Consider the following 22722-nt stretch of genomic DNA (forward strand, 5'->3'; position numbering starts at 1 on the left):
CATTTCGGTCGATTAGGGGCGGGTTCCGACGTTTACAGGCAGAAATTAACAAGACAGCAAGCTTGGGCTGTGGCCACCCGGAATAATAAACAAGCTCTTACCCGAACCAAATCACCGGTGCGAAGCCCGTTAAAATTACGAGTCGAATCTTTTCGCGGCGGATTCAAGTGGCGGACGTGAAGCTCAAGTTTCTCCGTTGATTTGTCGAAAGCTAAGACTACAGCGCTAAGACTACAGCGCCTTGGGTGCCTCACCAGCGACAGGTGCCATCTTGTTTCGAAAGTCACTGACGTCACGTCAGCGTCGCGTTGTGATTGGTTGCCGTTTTGCGGTTCGTGAAAGCGGTTGGGAGAAATCGGTCCCGAAGCGGTTGGCAAAAACGCGCAACAACCGCTCGATAATCGCCGCTTTGCGGTTGAGAACGCGCGGATCCGCTTCGCGAACGCGGATCCGCTTCCAGTGTGAACGTGCCATGAGAGGCGCGATGCCGAAGCTTGGGAAGCGCCGAACGAGGGGCGTACACAAATCGGAGTAGGCCACACATCCTCGTCCCTAGGTTCCCTTCCAGGCGGCGCGGCCTGTACCGCGAGCCACGCTCTCCTCTGTATTTCATTTTCCCCCGATAGTACACGCACTGTACGTGCGCCGCCTTTCCTATAAAAAAATTTCGAAGTAAATAACCGAAATAAAGCGTTCGGGGAACGCGCGTGCGAAGTGCCATTTGTCTTATATTTTTGCTTTCGAACAGTTAGGTGTGAAGACACCAGCACGCGCAGCGCGTGCACTTATGTTCCTGGCATTCGTTTTGACGCTTGTATGATTCGGCTAGAGGTCTATTGGCGAAGTGAGCGATCGAAAGCGTTGCGGTGATCGGTTTTCCACGATAGGCCGAATGCTGACTATGACGTCAGCAAAGGATTTCCCATCGACGAAAATAAGAGGAATGGAGGAACTTCAATTTTGACGGTGTTGGCAGTGTTGGTTTGAGCGTGCTATGATTTCAAGCTTCCACCATGCAGTTTACAAACACCTTCAAACTTGTTGTTCACAAGGTAATGACGTCACGAAAGGTAACCATAGGAAGGCGCCACCGAAACATCTCGCCGCCAATTGCTGCCATCCATGTGTCGCTGGTTTGAATACGGCTCGTCGGACGGGAGTATATTTTTTCTATAGTTAGTCTGCGACAGCGGCCGAGAGCGATTATTTATTTGTTTCGAAATACTGCGAACTTTTACAATATTATAGCAGGAGCAATATAGTAAGTGGGGCCGGTTGGTATTGAGACGACATGGTGAAAAACAGTACACAAAGGACGGGACAAGAGGAGAAAAACACATGGAACACACAAGCGGTTGTGTGTTCTAGGTGTTTATCTCTTGTTGAACTGTCTTTCATTCATTGTTTTTTATCATGTCTTTATTGCGGGGGTGGGGCACAACACAATATCATTCTGAACTGTTTCCTGACCGCGCCAGTAGGCCATCTGCCACCGGTGATTGATGGCTTCCAAGCGCCATGGAGAAATAAAATTTAGTTTGGAGAAGTATGTTCCGCAATCTCGTGAATAGTCGAAGAACTCTAGTTTTGGTTTCAACGTCGGTTTGATATTACAAGCTGGTGAGCTGTCAAAAATAGCCCTGGGAACGGTGGTTGCACCTGTCTAACATGACTAACTGCTTGCATCAGTCTTCGTAACAAAGATGGCATTATTCACACGATTCTATTGTATTGTGGCACAATTTTTATACTTGAAAACTTACGAGGACAATTTAAATTAGGTTCTAGGTGTCGCTTCACAGATGGCTGTCGGTAAGCATCGCTAAAATTTCCAAGGCCTTCCTGAGCTCGCGTGCAGTGTTCCTGTTCCCAACAATGCACACACAAATTCTAAATACGAAGGGACTGCAATCAGGGCTAGGACTAAACCAAGCCAGAACACAAGGAAAGCATTCTGCTGGGAATATGATGTGTACTTTCTGTGTTTCGCCAACATAAACATTCCTTCGTTGAAATGAACAGGTGTTAGAGACAATAACTTTCAGACGAACTACAAAGAGACAACGTCAGTTAGAGCGCACTAACTTTCAGAAGGAATAGTCGTAGCTATGGGGCACATTTTCTATATTCTGAATGTTTATTTCTCATTTAATTTGACTTAGCTGTAGGCGTTTCGGCGTTTAGACGCCTTCGGCACGTACAATGTATTTTCAAAAAGTAAAAATTTAAACTCCCTTTTGCATCTTAAATAAACGTAGGTTTACTTTGAAAAAACAACGAATCGGTCACGTTTTGTTATGTAATATAAGTTCGATACGCAGATTAGCTAGGAAAATAAAAGCATTTGCACGGCTTCTTGCCGTGCAAGGCGTTCAATGACCACATTTCAACATCCAATAAGTAAAGGGTGCAGTTTATTGAGTCAGTTTCAGAGGAATGGTGTATGTCCTGATTGGAGAAGGCTTTCCGGCGTACTGCTGAAGATCGAACTCAGTCACGCGAAGGTGCCCCTCCTGAGCGTTAGATAGCGTAAGCACGCCCTTGGCGGTAAATTGAACGCTATTGTTTCCTATATTCTTTAGAAGTGGATCCCGGAGCGACGAGACGGGGTAAAACCACATCCAGTGGTTGTCGACTTTGTTTTCGAACCAAAGAGCGACCCATCCGCTTGCGATGACTTCCGCCGTCCAAGGGATTTCCTGAGAACAAAGAACAACAAAAACAAAAATTAATATTTAGTAACTCAAAAGCTTAAAAAACCACTACAGGCGATTTTTAAATCGCGTTTTTGATTATCCAAGGTCAACAAAATAACCCTTAACATCTTTCAAAACAAAAACTTACAATTATGCATGCCCTTTTCTCTATTGAAATGGCGACCAAACATCGCGCCACACCCGCTTGTTTTAGGCTTCCTTGAAAACTTGAAATGAGGATCCTCCGTAGCCTTTTCCTCTATAAAAACGTGATCAAATAACGCAACATGCTAATCAGCCCTAAGCACCCCAGAAAAAAAAAATAATGACTGGCCTTTTTTTCATATAGATGCGACCAAACATCGCTGGTCGCACCTATTCTTCTAGAGAAATCACAGGAAAAACGGCGTATTGCGATGTTTAGTCGGCGGTTTTCTAATAGTGTGACGAAGAAGACGACGACGCTCGGGCAGTGGCGCGCCTTAGCGATGTGCGCGACCAAAAGCGTCGCTGCGGTCAGCTTTCCACGATTCGCCAAGCCATGGGAATATGAGCGTTATCAGATTGTCAACTTTCACGGTGTTAGTTTCAGATTGCAATGGCTCCTAGCTTCCACTGTGCTTTTTAAACACATTACCGAACTCGTCGTCGCACCTGCTGGTAAATAGCAAGGATAACAACTGGTGACGTCACGGCGAGGCAAATCCCAGTCGTAACGTCACGGATGGAAACCATAAGAGGGCGCCACCGAAACATCTCGGCGCTAATAGCGCGCCAGGACCCTGCGAGCGCGGCCCAACTTTCATAAAATCTTCCTTTTTTATTGAGGGAACAGGTCTTTGTCATTTGTTGCCGGTGGTACGACATCGTAACATTTGGTGGAGGTGCGGGCTATGTCATCATTCGTTCTTCGTCGCCATCGCTCTAGAGATTAATTGCAGTAGTCCTCCGCCGCAGGCGATCGACCGCCAGGGGCTGTTTGCTGGTCAATGGGGCTCTTCCGTCGGCTAAACTAGCCGTCATAAAAGATTTTCTGGTTACATGAATGGTTTTATGGGGACATGCATAGCCTCCTTTATACTCACAAAGCCTAGCAGTTCGACGACGGAGCCATAGAGTGCCCGGTCGCAGATTTGGAGTGCGATGATCTCGTAGCATAAAGAATTTCTCGGGGAATTTGGTCGTCAGTGCACAGCTTTTTCAGCGGCGAGGACCCGAAACATGGTTTTCAAACGAGAAACGAAGCGGTAGCGCGAGGATCGCGAGGAGTAGGAGTGAACATTCCATAAAGCACTGCAAGGGCAGGAATGTTTAAGCCCGGCCCGAACCGGCCCAGTAGAGGCCCGGCCCGGACTCGGCCCGAGCCCGACAGAATATTTAATTCCTAGGCCCGGCCCGACCCGGCCCAGAAGAGACACAGCCCGGGCCCGGCCCGGGCCCGGCAGAATTTTTAGATGGAAGCTTAAAGGGATACTGAACCAAAGAATTTAGTGCCCGTAATAAGTGGCGCACGGTCTTTCCACCAGCCAGCAGACGCCGGTGTGCGCGAGCATACGCAACAAAAATGACGTCACAGACCTCCATTCGCGGTGTGCGCGAGCATACGCAACAAAAATGACGTCACAGACCTTCATTCGCGGTTGAGAGGACAATGAAATGCATGGGCTTCGGACTAAAGGAGAAAAAAGACAGGCTTTTCATCTCTACAAGTGAAAGCTACGTGCTTGTTAGACCAATTCATCGCTTACTTTTTACACCAGGTATCACTGTGTAGATGAAAAACTTGTCTTTATTCTCCTTTGGTCCGAAGCCCATATATTTCACTGTCATCTCAACCACGAATGGAGGTCTGTGACGTCATTTTTGTTGCCTGTGCTCGCGCACACCGGCGGCTGCTGGCTCGTGGGAAGAACGTGCGCCACTTATTATGGACACCAAATTCCTTGGTTCAGTATCCCTTTAAAGGGGCCATGAAACGAATTTTGGGTTGGGATGAATGATTTTAAATTGGGACTTTACTAATCGCATATCGTTTAGTTGGCCAAAAGAAAGAGGCTAGAAAGTCAAAAGCCAGCTTTTCGGTACGAACATTTAAAAATATAGCGGACTATTTTGTACCTTCTTGCCTTCGACAGCTCTCCGCCTTTTCACTATGACACATCCCCGGTTCCAAAAGCGCGTCACCGGCGCCAAACTGACATCAGCCGAGCCCAGCTCACGCATTGGACACGAGAACTGCATCACTCGGACGTATGCGCTCGTCAACAATCAATCCGTCGACGAATATTCGGATTCGCGTTCGTGACCAATGAGTGCCCTGACGGAACTTATTGTCACTGGGGAATGACAAGTTTTATGGTGTGCAGAAAAAGCACGGTGGAAGCTAGGAGTCATCGCACCGGTGCCGAAAGAATGTCACGACCACGTGATTTCACAATTCGCGTTTGAGTTGAGGATTAAAGCTCAGGAGGAAGAAGTAGGAAAACCGTTTCGTGACCCCTTTAAGCCCGCCCCGAGCTCGACATTTTTTTTTTTTTTTTTTGTAAGTAAGCTTGAGTTTGGCTTGGTCCCGACAGCTTTTATACGTGAGCCCGAAAAAGTTTGCAGGCTTTAAGCTAAAAACGGTATAAGCATAAAGCGAGCATATTTGATTTAGATTTCTTTTACATTTGGACCGAGATTTTTTGACGCGATAAATATCCCGACTTAGACGGTGTATTTTCGATAATATGGGCGAAATATGCAGCTCGCAAATGATCTAGAAAAAAAAAGTGTCGAATATTGTATTTATGCAATTCTTGAAGAGATATTCGACGTTTCATTGTTCAGTTCGTTTGAGAGAACTTTCCTATCTTCATGTTTTTGTGAGGAAAAAATCACATTCAGGCTAGTGCATCTCCAAAAGGCTGTATAAGCATAGAAAAATATATAATTAGCTTATCTTTGGTGGCATAGTAAGGCTCCCTGCATAAAGAGCAAAGTCAAGCTCATTTTTTTTCTGCTTCTCTTTTTTTTTTGGGGGGGGGGGGGGGGTTTGAGAAGAAGAGGAAAAGGCACTCATGGTTGTACCTGTTCTACCCTGCGACTGGAGTGCCTTCGTTTCCTTGATCGCACTTTTCCCACTATGCTGCTGGAATTTATACGTTTCCTGTTATCCGCGTAAAAACTTTCCAAATTCAAAACTGCTTTTTTCATATATATAACAGCGATTTAGTGATTTTGCATTTCGCTTGTTTTTTTCTTTATTGAACCTAAAAAATCAATGAGCACATTTTTTGTTACCAACAATTTAACATTTGCGGCACACGATTGCCCAGCCTCGGCCCGGGCCGGCAATGCCCGAAAACAAATTTGTTCAAGCCCGAGTCCGGCCTGGGCCCGAGAAACTGCACGCTACCCGGCCTGAGCCCGGCCCGCTGACCGGGCCGGGCTCGGGTTTTCGGGCTGGTCCAGGTTCGCGCAGTGCTCTAACATTCCATCGCTCAGGAGAAGTGTGTTTCCGCGTATCGCCGCAGCGGGGCGCCCGTCACGTGGCTCTCCCCTCATTCGTTGTCTGCCGCTCCACCGTTTCGATTTCGGCGGCAGCTTCTCGTGGCTATCTGCACGACTTTGTCAGTATTAGCGGCGAGATGTTTTAGTGGCACCCTCCTATGGTTCCCTTTCGTGACGTCATTACCTTGTGAACAACAAGCTCGATGGTGTTTGTAATGAGCAGGGTAAAAGCTGGAAAGCATTCATTCTCAAAGCAACACTGCCAACACCGTCCAAATTCAAGTTCTTACATTCTTCTTTTTTCCGTCGATGAAAATCCTTTCCTGACGTCAAAGTCAGCATTCGGCCAATCGTGTAAGGCCGATCACAGCGACGCTTTCGATCGCGCACATCGCCAATAGGTATTCACACGAGGGAGAAATCCCGGGAATTTCTTCCCGGCACGCGCGCATCATTAGATGAAAACGCGAGGCTTTTGCACATCGCAAAGCCTGACGTTTTCGTCGTGGGATGCGCGTGCCGGGGAGAAATCCCCGGGATTTATCCCTCGTGTGAATACCCCTTATGAGACATGGTACAGCAAACTAGAATTACAAGTTGTGGCGCGAGAAACTAGAATTCGGCGCGTGCGGCGCGAGGAAGCTCGCCGGAGCAAGAGCTAAAACGCGCGCTCAGCCAGCGCGAGCTTTAGCTGCTACACTGTTAGCAAGTCCCGTGTATTTGGCGAATATTCGGGGTGAAAAACACGCTATTTACACAAATTACCATAAATTTACACGATGAGTAACGGATAATTCGTTCACAAATCATGCGAGGTTGTAAAAAACGTGTTTTGGTTCGGTCATACACGCACAACCGTGTAGCCGACCTCGATAACACGCATCGCCCCCGGCGACGACCGCGGCATTGCCGGCTATCGAAGCACCGGAATGCTTGGGGACACACTTAGAAAGGACCGTCGAGACAAATGCCGCGGAAAGAAATATGTCTCGGAGACAGACATGCACCAAAAGCAATTGCGCCATGTCGCAGGACGTTGGCGAAACACACGCTTACCGAGCTCGCCGCCATCTTCTGGTCGATGGCAATGAGGCTTCCCTCATGTCGCCCATGTTTCCATTTAATTTAGGGGTCCTGATAACAGTTTCTTAGACACCACAAATAAAGTCATGGGTCTAATTATTCGTTCCAAACAGTTAAAATGGATATAAAAAGCGTGTCCTCTATGTGAACGCGTGACATTGCAGTTGGTTTCGTTTTTGCTTCAAGCTTCAACTGCAAGCGATTTGGCCACGGCGCAAGCGCAACGCCGATGTACGCTGGAAGCAAGCGCCGGTTGGCTTTCGTTGTTTTTGTTTGACCGGAGAGAATCTGGCAAGTACGCATGGCGCCGCTACTGTTTTGGTTTAAGAGGACGCGAGAAGCTTCGCATAGAGCTTCGGAGTTTGCAAGCAGATAGTGAAGACGTGACCGGAGAAGTGCCCCTGTGGTGTTCCTGGAAGACGGAAAGTAGCATTCGTAATCGTCCTGTGTGCTTTGAAAGCGAAGGGAGTCACGGGTCCACGAGTTCGCAACCACAAGCCAAGGTTCACGACAGCGCGGCGTTGACTTCGGCGATCTCGTTCTGTTTGGTGCAACCCGGCGATGCGAAAAAGAGCAGAAACATTCGTCGTGTGTGGTGCGGTGCTTTGTATTCCGGGTCTGTTTGAACCACGCTTTTAACACGGAGCGCAAATTGTTTGTTGCGTGGTGGAGGTTCAACGGGTACAGTCCCGCGGTCGTCAGCTGATCCGGTCCAGCTGGTCCGGGAGGACGCAGCGAGCGTTTTTAAAAGCAAATCTCCTTCGTTCCGTTTCAAACTGTGGAAGTATCCCGACACATACCGTGGGTAAGAAGCAGCGGGCGTTTTCAACAAAATTACGTTGTTTTAATTGAATAATGTACTCCGGATTGTTGTCTTAAATCTGTCGTTTTTTATGCTTCGTGTTGGACTGCGTTTGCATAGCGACGCACACCGCTCGAGTAGATGATTCGGTCCTGCAACGAGTTTGTTGCGCCAATCATGCGGCGTGAATAAATTAGGGCAAGGTTTCCTACCTGTGCACAGATGCATGTACTGAGACCATTTTTTATGTTGTGAACGTAGTGCTCTTTCTTTATTTTGGAAGACGCGTTGGTGCATTTATTATGGTACAATCACTTGAGAGTTTAGAAATTGGAGAGCGAGCAAGCTTTCTCAACTTTGTCTCTTTCTCTCTGGCACTGCCCTGTTTCAGTTTCAGTAGGCATATCTACTAGCAGGTACAAACTGCTCTAAAGCAGGTAAAAAACGGGAAGCTTAGGACAGTGCGGACTCCGTGTTTCGCGCTTTTCGCAAGGTGACAGTGTAAATGCTTTTGTGAGATATGCGGAATATGCAAGCGATTTTGTTATGCCCGTCGTTTGCGTCTCTCCAGCAAAACGAATAAGATGATCTACTACAAAGGCGCAATCACAAGCCAAGATTTAAGATAGCAGTCGTTTGCTTCGGTGATCCGTGTAGCTGTATTTTACCCTGCTCTCTGCAACACCGTGTCATGACGAAGAGCTGGAACGGTCACGGTTTGTGCTGGCCTCCCGGTTGACAGAAACCCGCGTCGCCCGCATCGGCACCGAGTGCGCTTGGGCTGTTGATGCTCAAGCCTTTCATCCGCGGCTTGTCGCCAGCTCATCCTGCTGCTCAACGGTGAGGAAGCGGCGAGAGTAACCTCGGAAGTGAATGTAAATCTTCGTTCATTCAGTTATCCGGTGTCAAAGTGTGGAAGATGTTCAACGTGTACTGAGGGCGGGAACTACGAGCGTTTTGCCTTGCTTTTATAACCGAAACCAGACCAACGAGGTAACTGCCTTGCGTACTCTAAAATGACGGAAGCAATAAGTTTCAACAGGTCGAGTACGTCACCGGGGATGTAGGCGAGACGGTGCACACTGTTTAAACGCTTGCAGTATCCACGAGTGGTACCAGGAAAGCGACGTCAACAGAGAAGGAGCTCGCGATTCAGCATAATGCACTGCTACGGGCCCGTGTATCTTCAAAGTTCGGGGTGGTGGCAGTATAAAAAAAAGACGCATCAGCGCCCCACACCAGTGTTCACGAATAACACCGGTCACAAACTCCCAAGCCCCACCGCTCTTCTCGACACCGATACGACAACAAACTGCATCAAAACGCCCCAAAAGTGAAGGCGTCTGCTCCCGTACTGCAACTGCTGCAACTAGCGGAAGTGAAGTGTTGGGCGGATGTCCGGATGTCCTTCACAAAAATATATAAAAAATGCTCTGCGCAAGGATCATTTTCATTTATTATTGTATACGTAATGACAAAATCCCAATAATTTGTTTTCCTATCTGATTCAAGCTAGTCGGACTGCTCATAGCACTGGTCAAGCAAGAAAATAACAAAAATTTGAACTTTTTCATGACCGGTTTAAGATTTATTGTTAACATATCGTTATTTATTGCAACGGACTAACATTATTGATTTTGCCTGCATACCTTTTAAATGCAAACAGTTCTAACACACGGCTGTCCATTGCGCCGTGTTTTGTGTATTCTTCTATAAATCTGTAATGGTCAGCGACCAAAGAGCTCACCCGCACATGCCAAGCTTATATGCGCCGCGGGGAGAAATGGGTATCGAGTAGGAAGTGTCGGGCGTAGTGTCGCTTGTTGTGTTTGTGTAAATGTCGGTGCTGTGTAGCTGTGTGCTGTGTTTCCTGCGTTGTATGTAGGGTTGCTGTGTGGTCGTGGTCGTTCGCAGTGTTAACAGAGTCGTAATTTTTTTTTTTAAACAGGCTGCTAGAAATCGCGATGGGTGGCGCAAGTTACCGCCCGATTCTAAATAGTTTGCTCAAGTTACTTATCCATGTGAGTTCGGCATTCGTTTTTTTTTTTTTTTTTTTTTGTCTAGCGGCTTGTTGAAGCTACCGACGCCGCCGACCGCCGACAACGCACGTACGTACCTTTGCAAGTAGCTACGTCCGCCGCTTGGAGACTTTACTGTGTATAAAAGACATCGAACGAGAACTAACGCGCCCTGTGTGCTTTCAATTCGGCTGAAAGGCGCGCGGCTCGCTGGGCTCGTCTCTCGCCTGTTCTCGGCCGCTGGCCGCCATGTTTCATAAGGGACACGCTCGAAACGGTTTTGCGGAAGGCAGACACGGTGTAGCGTGTTAAGTTTACACAGCACCTCATGTGTAGACAAAAAACACAGATGGCCTCGTGTAAAACAAACACGTTTCGACGTGTCCGCTATGGGACAACGGTTTACACGTCTGGGCGTGTTATTTTTGCTAACAGTGTACTAGCGGCGAGTTTCCACGCGCCGCACGCGCCGAGCGCGTGCGGCGCGTGCGGATGCCCAGCCTGTACCGTGAGTCACGCGCTCCTCTGTTCGCATTTCATTTTTCTCCGGTAGTAAATCACACGAAAGACAGTCTGCAAACGCGAGCCACAGCAATATCCGTGGTTCGAATGCCGCCTGCCAAGTTTCTTCCTTGAACTCATTGCCACGCGCCATTCGAAGCACGGATCTAGACGAGACTGGCGTTGGGAATCTCTGTGCAGAATGTCTTCTTTATGATATATAAGCAGTGTGACCCCAACTGTAGTTGAACCTTTGGTTCGATGAATCTCCACTCCTGCTCGTTTCCAACTGGTTAGCAGAGGTACTGCGCCGGCTAAATATCTCAACTTTAGTGAAGACTGCAGACGGCCACCGTAGCTGACTAACTTTCCGCAGCAATAAAAGAGACGCGACACATTAGACCCTTCTTAAAACCCCATCGAGCAACATTGGCAATCGCCAGGTCTTGGGCACGAAGCCTGTGATTGGACCCGAGTTCTCGCTGAGCGCTGACGCAGTATTCGTTCTCGATATGAGCTGAGCGGAGGTCACACCGAGCATGTCAAGTACATGTCCGGAGTACGTGCCCAAGCAATGTAGGAATTTGTTAATTGGCGCTGCAGCTACTAGGTGGCACGCCTCTACTGTAAGAAGTCTATTACTCTGATTTCTTTTCCGTAGCCGAGCATAACATACCTGTACGACATCGGTGATGATCCATTCGATCTTTACGCTCTTCATGGGGGGCACGTTGACGACTTCATGAACAGTAAATTCTTCGGTTTCACTATGGTGTCCACCGCGTGCCGTTTTCAAGTCCAAGGCGGCTTGGACCTGGGTCTGGAAGTTCGTGACGGCCGGAATTTTGGCGGCGGCCTTCAAGTTGAACGAAGAGCTGAACGCCGTCTGTGTTTGCCAGGTGGCAGATTTTACGCGCTGAGTTCTTCTCTTGACCGAGACTTGCTGGGCTGAGGACGGCTGACCGTTGTGGGCCCACTGGGTGTACGCCACGTTCGGCGTCATTGAAGCGATCTTCGCCGCTCCGTACTTGACGGCTTCCGCTGTTACCGACACCTTGTACCTGTGAGTACAGGCGTTAATGCATCCGCTTTCACTGCACAATTAACGCGTACTATAATTAATAACCAACAATTACAAAGACCATCATCTTCGAATTAGAACGCATGAAATGCAGTATTTAAGGTGCGATCGTTTAAAATTACTAAGAAGATATTAAACCATTTTTTTGGGGAAAGACCCGTTATCCTCATTATATTCTCCGACACATTTAGCGGGTAAACTAAAATTGTAAATATGTCTTCTTACGTCGGGTACGGGATATCAAATTCCCCGCTAAAATTAGCGGGAAAGTGAATTGATGTATAGGTCAATGATATTCGGTCACGTGACATCAATTTCTTTCGCTAAAATTAGCGGAGAAACCGAATTGATGTAGTGGCCAAGGGGCATCAGGTCACGTGACATTAATTTCCCGCCAAATATAGCAGTCAAGTTGAATTGGTGTATAGCATAGGTCACGTGACGGCAAGTCATGCGACATCAATTTCCCCGCTAATTTTGGCGGGGAAACATAATTGGTGTATATATTGCGTCAAGTCAGGCCACGTGACATCAGTTCACATCGCGTGACCTAAGCAACAATTCAGTTTTGCCGACAAATGTAGCGGGAAACGCACGGGCGAACGGACAAACAGAGTTCAGTGATATCAGTTTCGAGGCTTTAGAAAGTTGAAGAGATTTCGGACAGTGGACGCCCATCACTTCTCAATTTGAAACCGGTGGTAAGGACATCCTGACCTCCGGTTTCATTATAGTCACTATTGTTACGGTGCCTAAAGCGCGTCTCCGACTGGTAAGTTTAGCACCCTGCCCCACCCGTACATCCAAGGTGGTTCCGAAATATCGACAAATGACGCCATAAAAGGAGGAGTGTCAGCCTCTCGGATGTCGCGATCCTGGCGGTTGTTCCTAGAAATGCCGGCGAAAAGCACGCGAGCAAGCGCGAGTGTCGCTGTCCTCGCGGCGTCCGAACTGCTGACTGTCGAAGCTTCAGTGGACCGTAACACTTTAGTGTGGCCTGCAGCAGAACAGGCGTCTTCCAGATCCAGCACCGCAGCGGGGACGCCACAGGACTGCGACCGGCGGCAGCAAGACACCTCTATGACGTCACAAGGTGGAAATCGAGAGAGCGTTCTTTTGGACGCAGTAAACCCACCAGTTGCAGACGCATTACAGCTACCATACCATTGTAGTCAATGAGGAACTTAAGAAGCGCAGAATGTTCCGGGTCCCGAGCAACCTTTTCGCTCTGCATCCAATGAGATTGTGACATTATCCAATGAGAAGGCCGAAAAATAAATCACATAGCAAGAGTAGGAACACAATAGTCCAAGCCCTGTGTTTCGGTTACTATGCTGTGGGATTTGGATAAGAAGATTTTAGTGGGCAGGAGGGGGCGTCCGTATTCTCTGTACATGGAGCCAACATTGTTAGATTAGCTCAGTTACGGAACTGCTCATAGACGCTGCACGCACCGAGCAGTGCTCCCCCTCACTCACCACGACTCGCCTCCCGTCATTCGACGCGCCAGACGGCTGCTTTGGTACCTGCAGTGTATCTTATAGAATGCGTACGTTTTGAATCACAGTGTCTAAATGCCGCTTCACTGCACTCTATGGAACACACAGTTCATAAACAAAAATCTAGATGGCGCTTCGAATGACGGGACATGAACTGAAGTGAGTGAGGGGGGTACCCCCTTCCGCGGCAGTTCCACACCTGAGGTAATCTAGTAACGTTGCATAAAGCCAAGTGTAAGGGAAGTAGGCCTGGCCGCGAAATGTCCCCTCTGGGCTATCTCTGGGCTATTAAGGCAATCCTTTTCTTGTGTCTTTTTTTTTTCTTTTTTAGAGCGCAGCTCTTAGGCGCCCGTTTCTGGCTTGAGGGGCGTCGGCGTCGCTGTCGCCGTCGGCGTCACCGCGCGGTGCATTATGGGTAAATTTCCCCGCTAAATCTAGTGGAAAAATTTTCGCGCTAAATCTAGCGGAAAAATTCTCCCGCTAAATCTAGCGGAAAAATTTCCCCGCTAAATCTAGCGGAAAAATTTCCCCGACAAATTTAGCGGAAAAAATCCCCCCTCTAAATCTAGCGGAAAATTTCCCCCGCTAAATCTAGCGTAAAAATTTCCCCGCTAAATCTAGCCGAAAAATTTCCCCGCTAGATCTAGCAAAAAACTTTCGCCGCTAAATCTAGCGGAAAAATTTCCCCGCTAAATTTAGCGGAAAAATTCCCCCGCTAAATCTATCGGAATTTCCTCGCTAAACCTAGCGGAAAAATTTCCCCGCTAAATCTAGCGGAAAACTTTCCCCGCTAAATTTAGTGGAAAAATTCCTCTGCTAAATCCGGCGGAAAACGTTTACCGCTAAATCTAGCGGAAAAAGTTTCCCCGCTAAATCTAGCGGAAAAATTTCCCCGCTAAATCTAGCGGAAGAAAAAGTTTCCTGCTAAATTTAGCGGAACATTTTTTCCGCTAAGTCTAGCGGAAAATATTTCCTCGCTAAATCTAGCGGAAAACATTTCCCCGCTAAATATAGCGGAAAAATTTCTCTGGGGGTCACGTGACCCCCCGAGGTCGCATGACCCCCGAGGTCACGTGACCCCCAAGGTCACGTGACCCCCACGTGACCTTGGGGAGGGGTTCATGTGACCCCACCAAAGTTACGTGAACTGCGGTCACGTGACCCCCGCACCCCCCCCCCCCCGCCCCCCCCCCCCCCCCCCCCCCCCCGAGGTCACTTCACCCTCGCCTCCCGAAAACACGTGAACCTCAGTACCCTTCCCTCCTCGTCCTCAAGAGCTGCGCTCTAATTCGGCGTTACAGGAAGTTGTAAACGGCTTTCATTTTTTTTCTTTTGCTAAGTTCCTCATTTTTTTCTCACAGTCGCGGGTAATTTTTATCATAGATAACAACCCAGTTAACGGACGCCGCCACAAACATATGGCGCAGACATCCGCTTTGCCACAGCATTACCCTGACACCGCGGTTGTTTGCCCCATATTTTCATGGCGGCGTCCACTGAATCGGTGTCCAACAGGCGAGATTTGGAGCCCAACACTAGCCTGACCACTAGAAAGTCGGCGTGTAGCAGACGCTCTCGACACCACGCCGGGGCCGTCGTCTAGAGCGTGTCGTAATAGCGCGGCGCGGCTTTGATAAACGAACGTGTCTGCCGTCGTACTCACGAACAATGAGAAAGGCACTGCTGGTTGAGAAAGCAGTACAAGACCTGTTTCCAGTAAATGTTCGTCTCCCTCCGCCGTGATGACAATGCGGGTTCGTATGGACACATTTTTTGGTGCACCAATCGTTTCGAAAGCCAGCCGCGACAGCGGGTAGACGAAGCATACCGCAGGCACGGAGCAGACGGAGCCCAAAGCCTAACGTAGTCGACCGAACGACGAGCAGACGATGGGAGCTTGGATGAGAGTGCGTCGCTGCGCAAGACAGTCTAGGATGAAGTTTGTTTTTTGGCGTCACTGGGCATGACGCTGTGCCGGGTCCTGCCCTTCTTAGACGTACTTTGAGTTGACACTCGTACTTCCATTTTTACGTGGTTGACACGCCAGAAACATCGTATTCATTTGCCACAGACAGGTCCGTCCCCTGTTATTCAGTTTCCACTGAAACTCTCAATAAGACGAGAGATCTTGTGGCCGGTAAAAGACAGAGCGTGACAGCACCTTGACTCGTTAGTATAGGAAACTTGGCGTATGAGAAATTTAGTACAAGAAACTTGTCGAAGGAAACTGTTTTTGTGGCTAAAACATCCACGAGAGTTGTTTTTTTTTTCTTTTTTTTTTCAACATTCGATGAGTGGGGTAATAAAACACAAAAGCTACGAAGAATATTTTACTACACGTGCAATGCAGTTACGTAATCAAGCCACATTTCCATATAATCGTCGCGCAGATTTAGGCAGTTATTATGACGTGGCACGAGCTTTTAGATGCCCTTTCGTTCCGTCAGGTGTCAACACGATCGTCATTAGACAAGGACGGGAAATGTGCGCGAAAGGGGAAAACTGCATAAACCCTCGGGAAGAAGGAAGGTCATTCTTTTATGTTGGGGTCAGAGAAGAACGTCTGTGGCGACTGCCTGTCTGGTTGAACTCGTGATATATTTCTTGAACGAGAGCCCAGGCCGCAGTCTTTATTCCGGAGGGCATTCAAAAGCTGCCTTATTCTGCGCGATGCTTATGAAGAGATCTACCTGTACTCCGCTTCACAATAGGCCCGACCGCTGCCAACGTCACCATCCTTTTCATCCAACCAAGCAGCGCAAAATGTGTATCGGCGAGACGCTCGTCCTCTTTATGCCTTCCTTATCACCGGCTGGTTCAATCGTGAACCGATGCGTCATAATGCTGCGCTTTATTTATTTATTTTTTTGCGTGGCTGTTTTAGGCAGTGAGAGCAAGTGCTCAAAGACGACTTGTGCCACGACGTTGGTCTTTGGGCCCTGCTTGATCAGTGCCCACAGAATCATTACGTTGGCTTTCGGTAAAAACGTCAACTGGTAGAAATGCTACGACATTGTTACCACTCTTGTTTCTTCTTCCTAGCTTATCGGGAGCTGGAAATGAAAAGACTGTTCTCGTAAATTAAAAAGAAAATGCGAAAAACAAATTGGACGAAGCATCACTCACTGCCCATATTTCTCGAGGTTTTCCTGGATCCGCTTGTGTTCCCCGTGAATGTCCCACCACATCACCTTCTGCTTGTGAGTCTTGGACAAATCTTCCACGAAGCTCGCCACCTTCTTGTCGAAGTCAAACGCGCGTAGCTCCTCCGCTGTTTAAGACACACACAGGCGTGAAGAGATTCTTATTGTAGCGGGTATACAATGGTATATGACGCCCTATCAGTACAGGGGCCTCAAAATGGGACGTCGCGAGCTTTCGTCACTTAAAAAGGACTGACGTCAAGCGTGAGGATCGATGAACAATCGACGTCGAACCATTCGAACTTCGTCGAACTTTGTCGAACCTCGCGATCAACGAGGTTCGATGTCAAACCAGTCGAACACCGTCGAACTTCGTCGACCTTTGTCGAACATCGTCGAACTTTGTTGGACCTCAATATCGACAAGGCTCAATTTCGAGCCAGTGGAACCTCGAGACCGGCGGGCTCCGACGGCGAGCAAAGCGAACTTCATCGAACTTCGCTGAACCTAGAGGTTAACGATATTTGACGTCAAACTTTCGTCGACTCTCGAGATTTGACGGGTTCGGAGCACCTTCGACCTTTTCACTAAATTCGACGAGGTTGGACTTCCGAAACAGCGATAGTGTTGAGAGTCTGATATGCAGGGTGAAACAAGGAGACGCCAGGCTCTTTAAATCGACCGAAAAATTCAGTTTCTTAACCTATCGGGCTACGACTATGTGCAGCGTTGCCCATTGATGGTGCATTTTGTTTTCTAAAATTTGCAAAGAGCGAACTTGCCTGAGAAAAAAGTAAAGAAAGAAAAAGGCTTAGCTGCTATGGAAACGCAGCGACGCCACCGGTCTGCAAACAACACGGCGCCGTTTTGCACGGGAGACAAGAGATGGCGCAAGCGGTCGCGACGCCAACTGCCGCCAACGAACGAGCAGACGACGCCGAGAGCCGGCTTTTTTGCAGACAAGGAACTGCAGTTCCTTGCTGTTACCACGCCTGTCTTTTTTGTTTCTGCGACTGTTGCCGCCTGCGGAACGCGCGCCGCTTTTGAGTCGAAAAGATTGTCTGCTAAAAAGGCCGGCTCTCGGCGCCGTATGCTCGTTCGTTGGCGGCGTTTGTTGCGCCATCTCTTGTCTCCCGTGCGAAACGGTGCCGTGTTGTTTGCAGACTGGTGGCGTCGTTGCGTTTCCATGGGAGCTAAGCCTTTTTCTTTCTCTACTTTTTCCACGGGTAAATTCGCTCTTCGCAAATTTTACAAAAATAAAAAAAAATGCACCATTTGTGGTCAACGCTGCACAAAGTCGTAGCGCGATAGGTTAAGAAACTGAATTTTCCGGTCGATTTAAAGAGCTTGGCGTCTCCTTGTTTCACCCTGTAGTAAGCTGCTGCGAATATTTGCTATATTACCCAAGCATCAATCAGAATGCAGGGATTGGTGTTCCACGCGCCACACGCGCAGACCTTTCCCGTATAAAATATTCGAAGTAAATAACCAAAATAAAGCGTTGACGAACGCGCGTGCAAGATGCCATTTGTTTTAGGTATCTGCTTTAGGAAAGTTACTACTGCTGAGGCCAGCACGTGCGGCGTGTGGAACACCAATCCCTGCGTTCTTTTTGATGCTTGGGTAATATTTAACAATAGTTCTATTCTGTAACCTTCGATATTAATCAATTTCGGTTAAAGGTAACAGTCGCTGACAGCTGAAGAAACGCAGGGCGTGGTGAGTCTCGTGCATCTCATGGTCGCTCTGCAGCCAATGAGATTGCAGCATTTGCTAATAAGCACGCTGGGGAACCAATCACGAAGCAAGAATCGGAGGACCACGCCCTTCGTTTCATAAGCTGTCGGCGGCTGCAGTAAGCAGACGGTGGAGGCGTGATGAATGTGTAGTTTAATTGTATCTGGGAAGGCTTACTTGTGGAAGTCAACCGAGTTTTAATAGTTTCATCCTATACGCGGTGAGAAGCTCGCTAGAGGCGTTTCTCTTTTCCTCACTATGGGTAGTGAGCGTGCTGCACTCGTGGTAATGTTTTAATTTTCGGTGCATAGAAGCTTGGTATTGCACGTGCTTGAATCAGCTAAAGAAGTTGAAGGATCCTCACACTGGGTTGTCAAAATATTCCGCCGGGCGGCGATACACAAACCTCTCGCCGCGAATATTGTGGGAACTGTTGGGATTTTCGGAATTTGTTGAGAGATGCAATTGAAAACTACCTTAGTTAAATCACCTAAGAATGGAACACTTTCTCCGATTGATCGGGCACGTGAAGAGCGGTTGCGAATAAGGATGTTTGCTCGATCATTGGGTGGTCGTGAATTTGGAAGCATGTTTTTTAGCATGGCTGTAATACGCAGCTTAGATAAATGTTACACTGCTTTCCTGAGTGTGGCCATTCTAAATTACCGCTTTGTGAATATTATCTTTATATTTGTCATTAAAAATAGTGAACCTAGCTTTATAGTTATGGTGCTTTGCCAGTTTCGGTATTCCATAGCCGGCCGCGGGTTGTAAACGTAGTAATTAGTTACTGTATTTTGTAGTAACTAATTAATAACATATCGACAACTTCAATTCATGGGCTATGAATACAAATAGGAAACGTATGAGAACCAGAAGTCGCGGTTGATTAGGTAAAATCGAAAATAAATTTGATGAGAATGTCAATCTCACTGTTTTCAGTCATTTTTTTTTTTCTAATCTTCGGTAATGTGAAACACAATGATGTCAATTTCACTGTTTTCAGACATTTATTTCTAATCTTCGATAATGTGAAACACAATGTGTGTATTTTGAAGAGCACCGTAAAATTATATTTATCTTAAGGGGTCAATATCCTTTTGATTGTTGGGACCTGTCAATTGTTTTTGCATCTAGAGCTGGAAGTCTGGAAGGATAAAACTGTAGAGGGCTTGATCACTCACCGGCATGCTGATGAACCTGCAATCAGAGCATAAAAATACATTGTCTTGATGACTAGATATATAGTGCAGATCATTTGTAAACTAACAGCGAAATTCCCTGGTATCAGGGACGTAAAGAAAATTGTGAACCGCACTCCACGCGGCAGGTACAGTTACTCTGAGAAGGTGGTTTACGGCCCTCACTTCCCGCGTCGTCTCCTCGTCTCCGACGCTTGCTGCTAACTTCACTTTTGTTTTTGATACGTTTTCTTGTGACGCGCGTAGTTTTGATTATATACTTGTTATTTTTGTACCTTAGGGCGGGCCTGGAGATAGGTACTCTGCCTTTAACTCCATTTTTTTGCTTTCCCTAAGAATGCCATGACCGGGTTATTCATGTCGTGTTTTTTTTTTTTTTTTTTTTTCTATAGTGTACCCGTGTGTTGTTGCAAACATCGCCCCTTGTGAGCGAGTTTGTTTTTGAGGTCGACTTGTGTCTGTTTAATTATGGCTTTTCTCCTCTTCTCGATCTCGAACCGAAGCGTTCTGAAACTTGTACTTCCCTAGAGCTAAATGAGAGCAGGCTCTGCTCGAAACGTCGTAAAGAAAGCCTCTGCTGTTGCTCACAATTTTTTATATGTCTGATACTCTATTGGTAAAGAATTACCTATTGAAGGTGCCTGAGGAGTTTTTATTTTTTTAGATCCCCTAAATATGGCAATAATTCCCTTTTCTGCCTCTAAACACCTAGAAATCCGGAAATCATAACGATACGCTACCGATTTTTCTCTTAAAAAAGCAATCAAAGTTTGCAACACACCAATTTTATCTCCGGCGATAGGAGGAGCACGTTCCCAAATCAGGACCTCTGTCACTCAATAGCAAGCGAAGGTTCCTCACGCCTCCGACTGGTGGAACCGCGAAGTAATATCTCGAATGCTCGCGGCTTGTTGCCCATGCCATAGTCTCATATATACTGACAAAGCGTGGGAGACCGCCCCGAGAAGCTGCCGCCCAAATTTAAAAGGGAGAGCAGAAGACAACGTATGAGAGGAGAGCCACGTGACGGGCGCCCCGCTGCGGCGAGACGCCGAAACACACTTCTCCCGAGCGATGGAATATCCGCTCGTGCCACTCGCGTTCCTCGCGCTACCGCTTCTTTTCTCGTCGGGTTTGAAAAGCAGGTTTCAGGTCCTCGCCGCTGCAAAAGCTGTGCGCTGACGTCCAGGTTCCCCGAGAAATGGTCTGCGCTACCAGACCCTCGCGCTCCAAATCTGCGATCCGGCACTCTATGGCTCCATCTTCGAACTGCCAGGCTTTGTGAGTATAGGTTAGGCTATGCCCATACAGACCGGACTCCTATTCAACCCAGCGAGCGCGCACTCGAGAGCTCGAAAACTGACCACAAAACATATCCCTCCCGCGGAAGAAAACAAATAGCAACAGTATAGCTGTTTTTTAGACAATTATTGCAGTATTATGTTCCGACTCTGCGAAAAATTAACATTTTTCGATTACTCCCACCTGCTTCTATCATCTTCAAATGATTACTCATTTTGTAATAACAGCCTTTGCAATCTTAATGATATGTCACGTTTTAATTGGTCAGATGCCATCCCGGCTAGCGGCCCATGGCTCCACCCATCGCCAGAGATATTTCGGTCTTTGACTGCGATTGTAGTAGGGAAATTGGCTTCTGATCGTTATGATATATGAATTTCTAGGATGTTTAGAGCCTGCAGAGTGAGTTATCGCCATATTTAGGCGATCTCAGAACATCCTCAGGGCACCTTCAACAGTTCGCATTTCTAGACGGTTTGGTCGATTACGACAACTCTCCCAATGATTTTGTTTGTCCCACAGTTACTGTGCAACAAAATTTTTGAGACAATTGTTTAATTAATTTTTCAGTTGTATTTGCAGTGACAAAGAATGAGAACGGCAGGTCGGGTTTTCTGTCAACGCCCGGACTCCAGCACGCGCTCCCTACCTTTTGTAGTGCTTTGGACGCACACGCGTGCTCGTGGTGCACGAGCCGCCGAAGCTTTGTCGAAGGCAGAAAGCTCGCTCTGGAGGTGGGACAATATAAGCTCATCTCCGCTGTTCTCACCTCGCCAATGGCTATTAACAGCGGACACCTCTACCACAAAGAAAATTATAGACGTGAAGTCTTGCGTATTTTTTTTCATTAATTGCATTGAGTACCGAGCTTGTAACATAACAAACATGGCGAAGCTACCGAACCCCAACCCGAACCGAGCAGGTTTACCACCTGCTCGACTCCCTGGTTACCATATGACTGAGACGATCTATCGGACACTCAGACAAAAACTGGGAGGACTGAGAAAGAGTATGAAAGGGGGGGGGGGGGGGGGGGGGGGTCCGTACTTTTAACAACGTTACCTAGATTAGAAAACTATTGTGGTGAAGTTTCAACGTCATCCCGAGGAGTCGACCGCGGGACACTGATGGTACACGAGTGTTACGTCACACTCGGCCGAGACTCGTGTCCAATCAGGGATACGAGTGCTGCGTCAGAGTCCCTTTCGAACTCTGACGCAGCACTCGTATCCAATCAGCGCCTCGCTTTAGCCTCCTTAGGGGGCGTCGAAAATTCAGCTCTGCGGCCTTGATTTTGCGAGACGTTGCTCCAGAACAAAACAAAAACAAAACAAGGCAACTGCGGTTATATGAGCGACTCATCCGCAACAATTAGCGGAGAAGCTCGTAGATCTTTCTATGCTTCGTTTTGCAACTTATGCAGAGACGCAGGAAACACTACGAGCTAATGGGACCAATCAAGCAGCGTGAAAAGCGCAAGTCACAGGGCGTTTTATGTTTATGATTGGCTCAGCTATGATAAAACATGTACAGCAACACAACAAACGCCATGATGGAGTGCTTTTAGCGCTTTCTGATTGGTCCCATCAGCTCGGAGCGTCGGCTGCGTCTGAACTTAACATGAAACGAAGTGCAGCCCCGAACCTCGAGTTTCGGATGCTAACGCGGGACCTTGATGCCAGGGAGGAACCCACGGCGTGTCGAGTCCGGAGCAACCTATTATCGCGCCGCGATCAATTACATTGAGCCATCAGCTGGTGAGAACATAGAACAACCAACCAGAAATCAACATCCTGAACATTATGAGGATTCCCGTAACGTAATGACCAGTGGCTGCAACAGAATAACCGGTGACTAACAAAATAAAAAGAATGGCACACTTACCAGCAGGAGTAGAAGCGCTACCGCAAGATGGAAGGGAAGTGACGAAGCCATGCCCACTGGTGGACTCTATGGTACTCTAGGAATACCTGCTATACATCTCATCGTAATTTTATAGGTGCTAGAGCTGCTGTCTCAAGTAGTCCGCTCTTTATCGCAGGTATTGTACAGCAAGTCCAGGAGAAAAAAGTGATAAGTGTCAGATAAAAAAAAAGATAGCAGCATCAATTGTCTTCTTCGTTAAGCAATCGTTTCGGCAAACCGAGTAGCGATGGCTTATTGACG

At 47.6% G+C, this 22722-nt stretch overlaps 1 protein-coding gene across 1 annotated transcript; it reads right to left on the reverse strand.

Annotated features, from left to right (window-relative positions):
• Nucleotides 1-2397: 2397 nt before the first annotated feature.
• On the reverse strand, nucleotides 2398-22535 carry LOC8025486. Its single transcript, XM_029978754.4, has 5 exons — nucleotides 22441-22535; nucleotides 19237-19252; nucleotides 16299-16443; nucleotides 11269-11653; nucleotides 2398-2699 (listed from the first exon to the last, which is right to left on the reverse strand). Exons 1-5 carry the CDS (start codon nucleotides 22489-22491, stop codon nucleotides 2415-2417), a joined length of 882 nt encoding a protein of 293 aa, XP_029834614.1. The 5' UTR covers nucleotides 22492-22535; the 3' UTR covers nucleotides 2398-2414.
• Between the last annotated feature and the right edge of the window lie 187 nt (nucleotides 22536-22722).

Source organism: Ixodes scapularis, unplaced genomic scaffold (genome assembly GCF_016920785.2).
Source record: "Ixodes scapularis isolate PalLabHiFi unplaced genomic scaffold, ASM1692078v2 PGA_scaffold4__175_contigs__length_147842914, whole genome shotgun sequence".
In the NCBI taxonomy this organism is placed as follows: Eukaryota; Metazoa; Arthropoda; class Arachnida; order Ixodida; family Ixodidae; genus Ixodes; species Ixodes scapularis.

Bases quoted from the DNA above. Each gene is read 5' to 3' on its own strand.
- LOC8025486 (XM_029978754.4), bottom strand. From the start codon at position 22,491: ATGGCTTCGTCACTTCCCTTCCATCTTGCGGTAGCGCTTCTACTCCTG. The intron at 11,654-16,298 runs GTGAGTGATGCT...CTGTACTCACAG, and splicing joins AACCTCGAGAAATATGGGCA to GTACAAGGTGTCGGTAACAG. The intron at 2,700-11,268 runs GTATGTTATGCT...CTTTGTTCTCAG, and splicing joins TCATCACCGATGTCGTACAG to GAAATCCCTTGGACGGCGGA.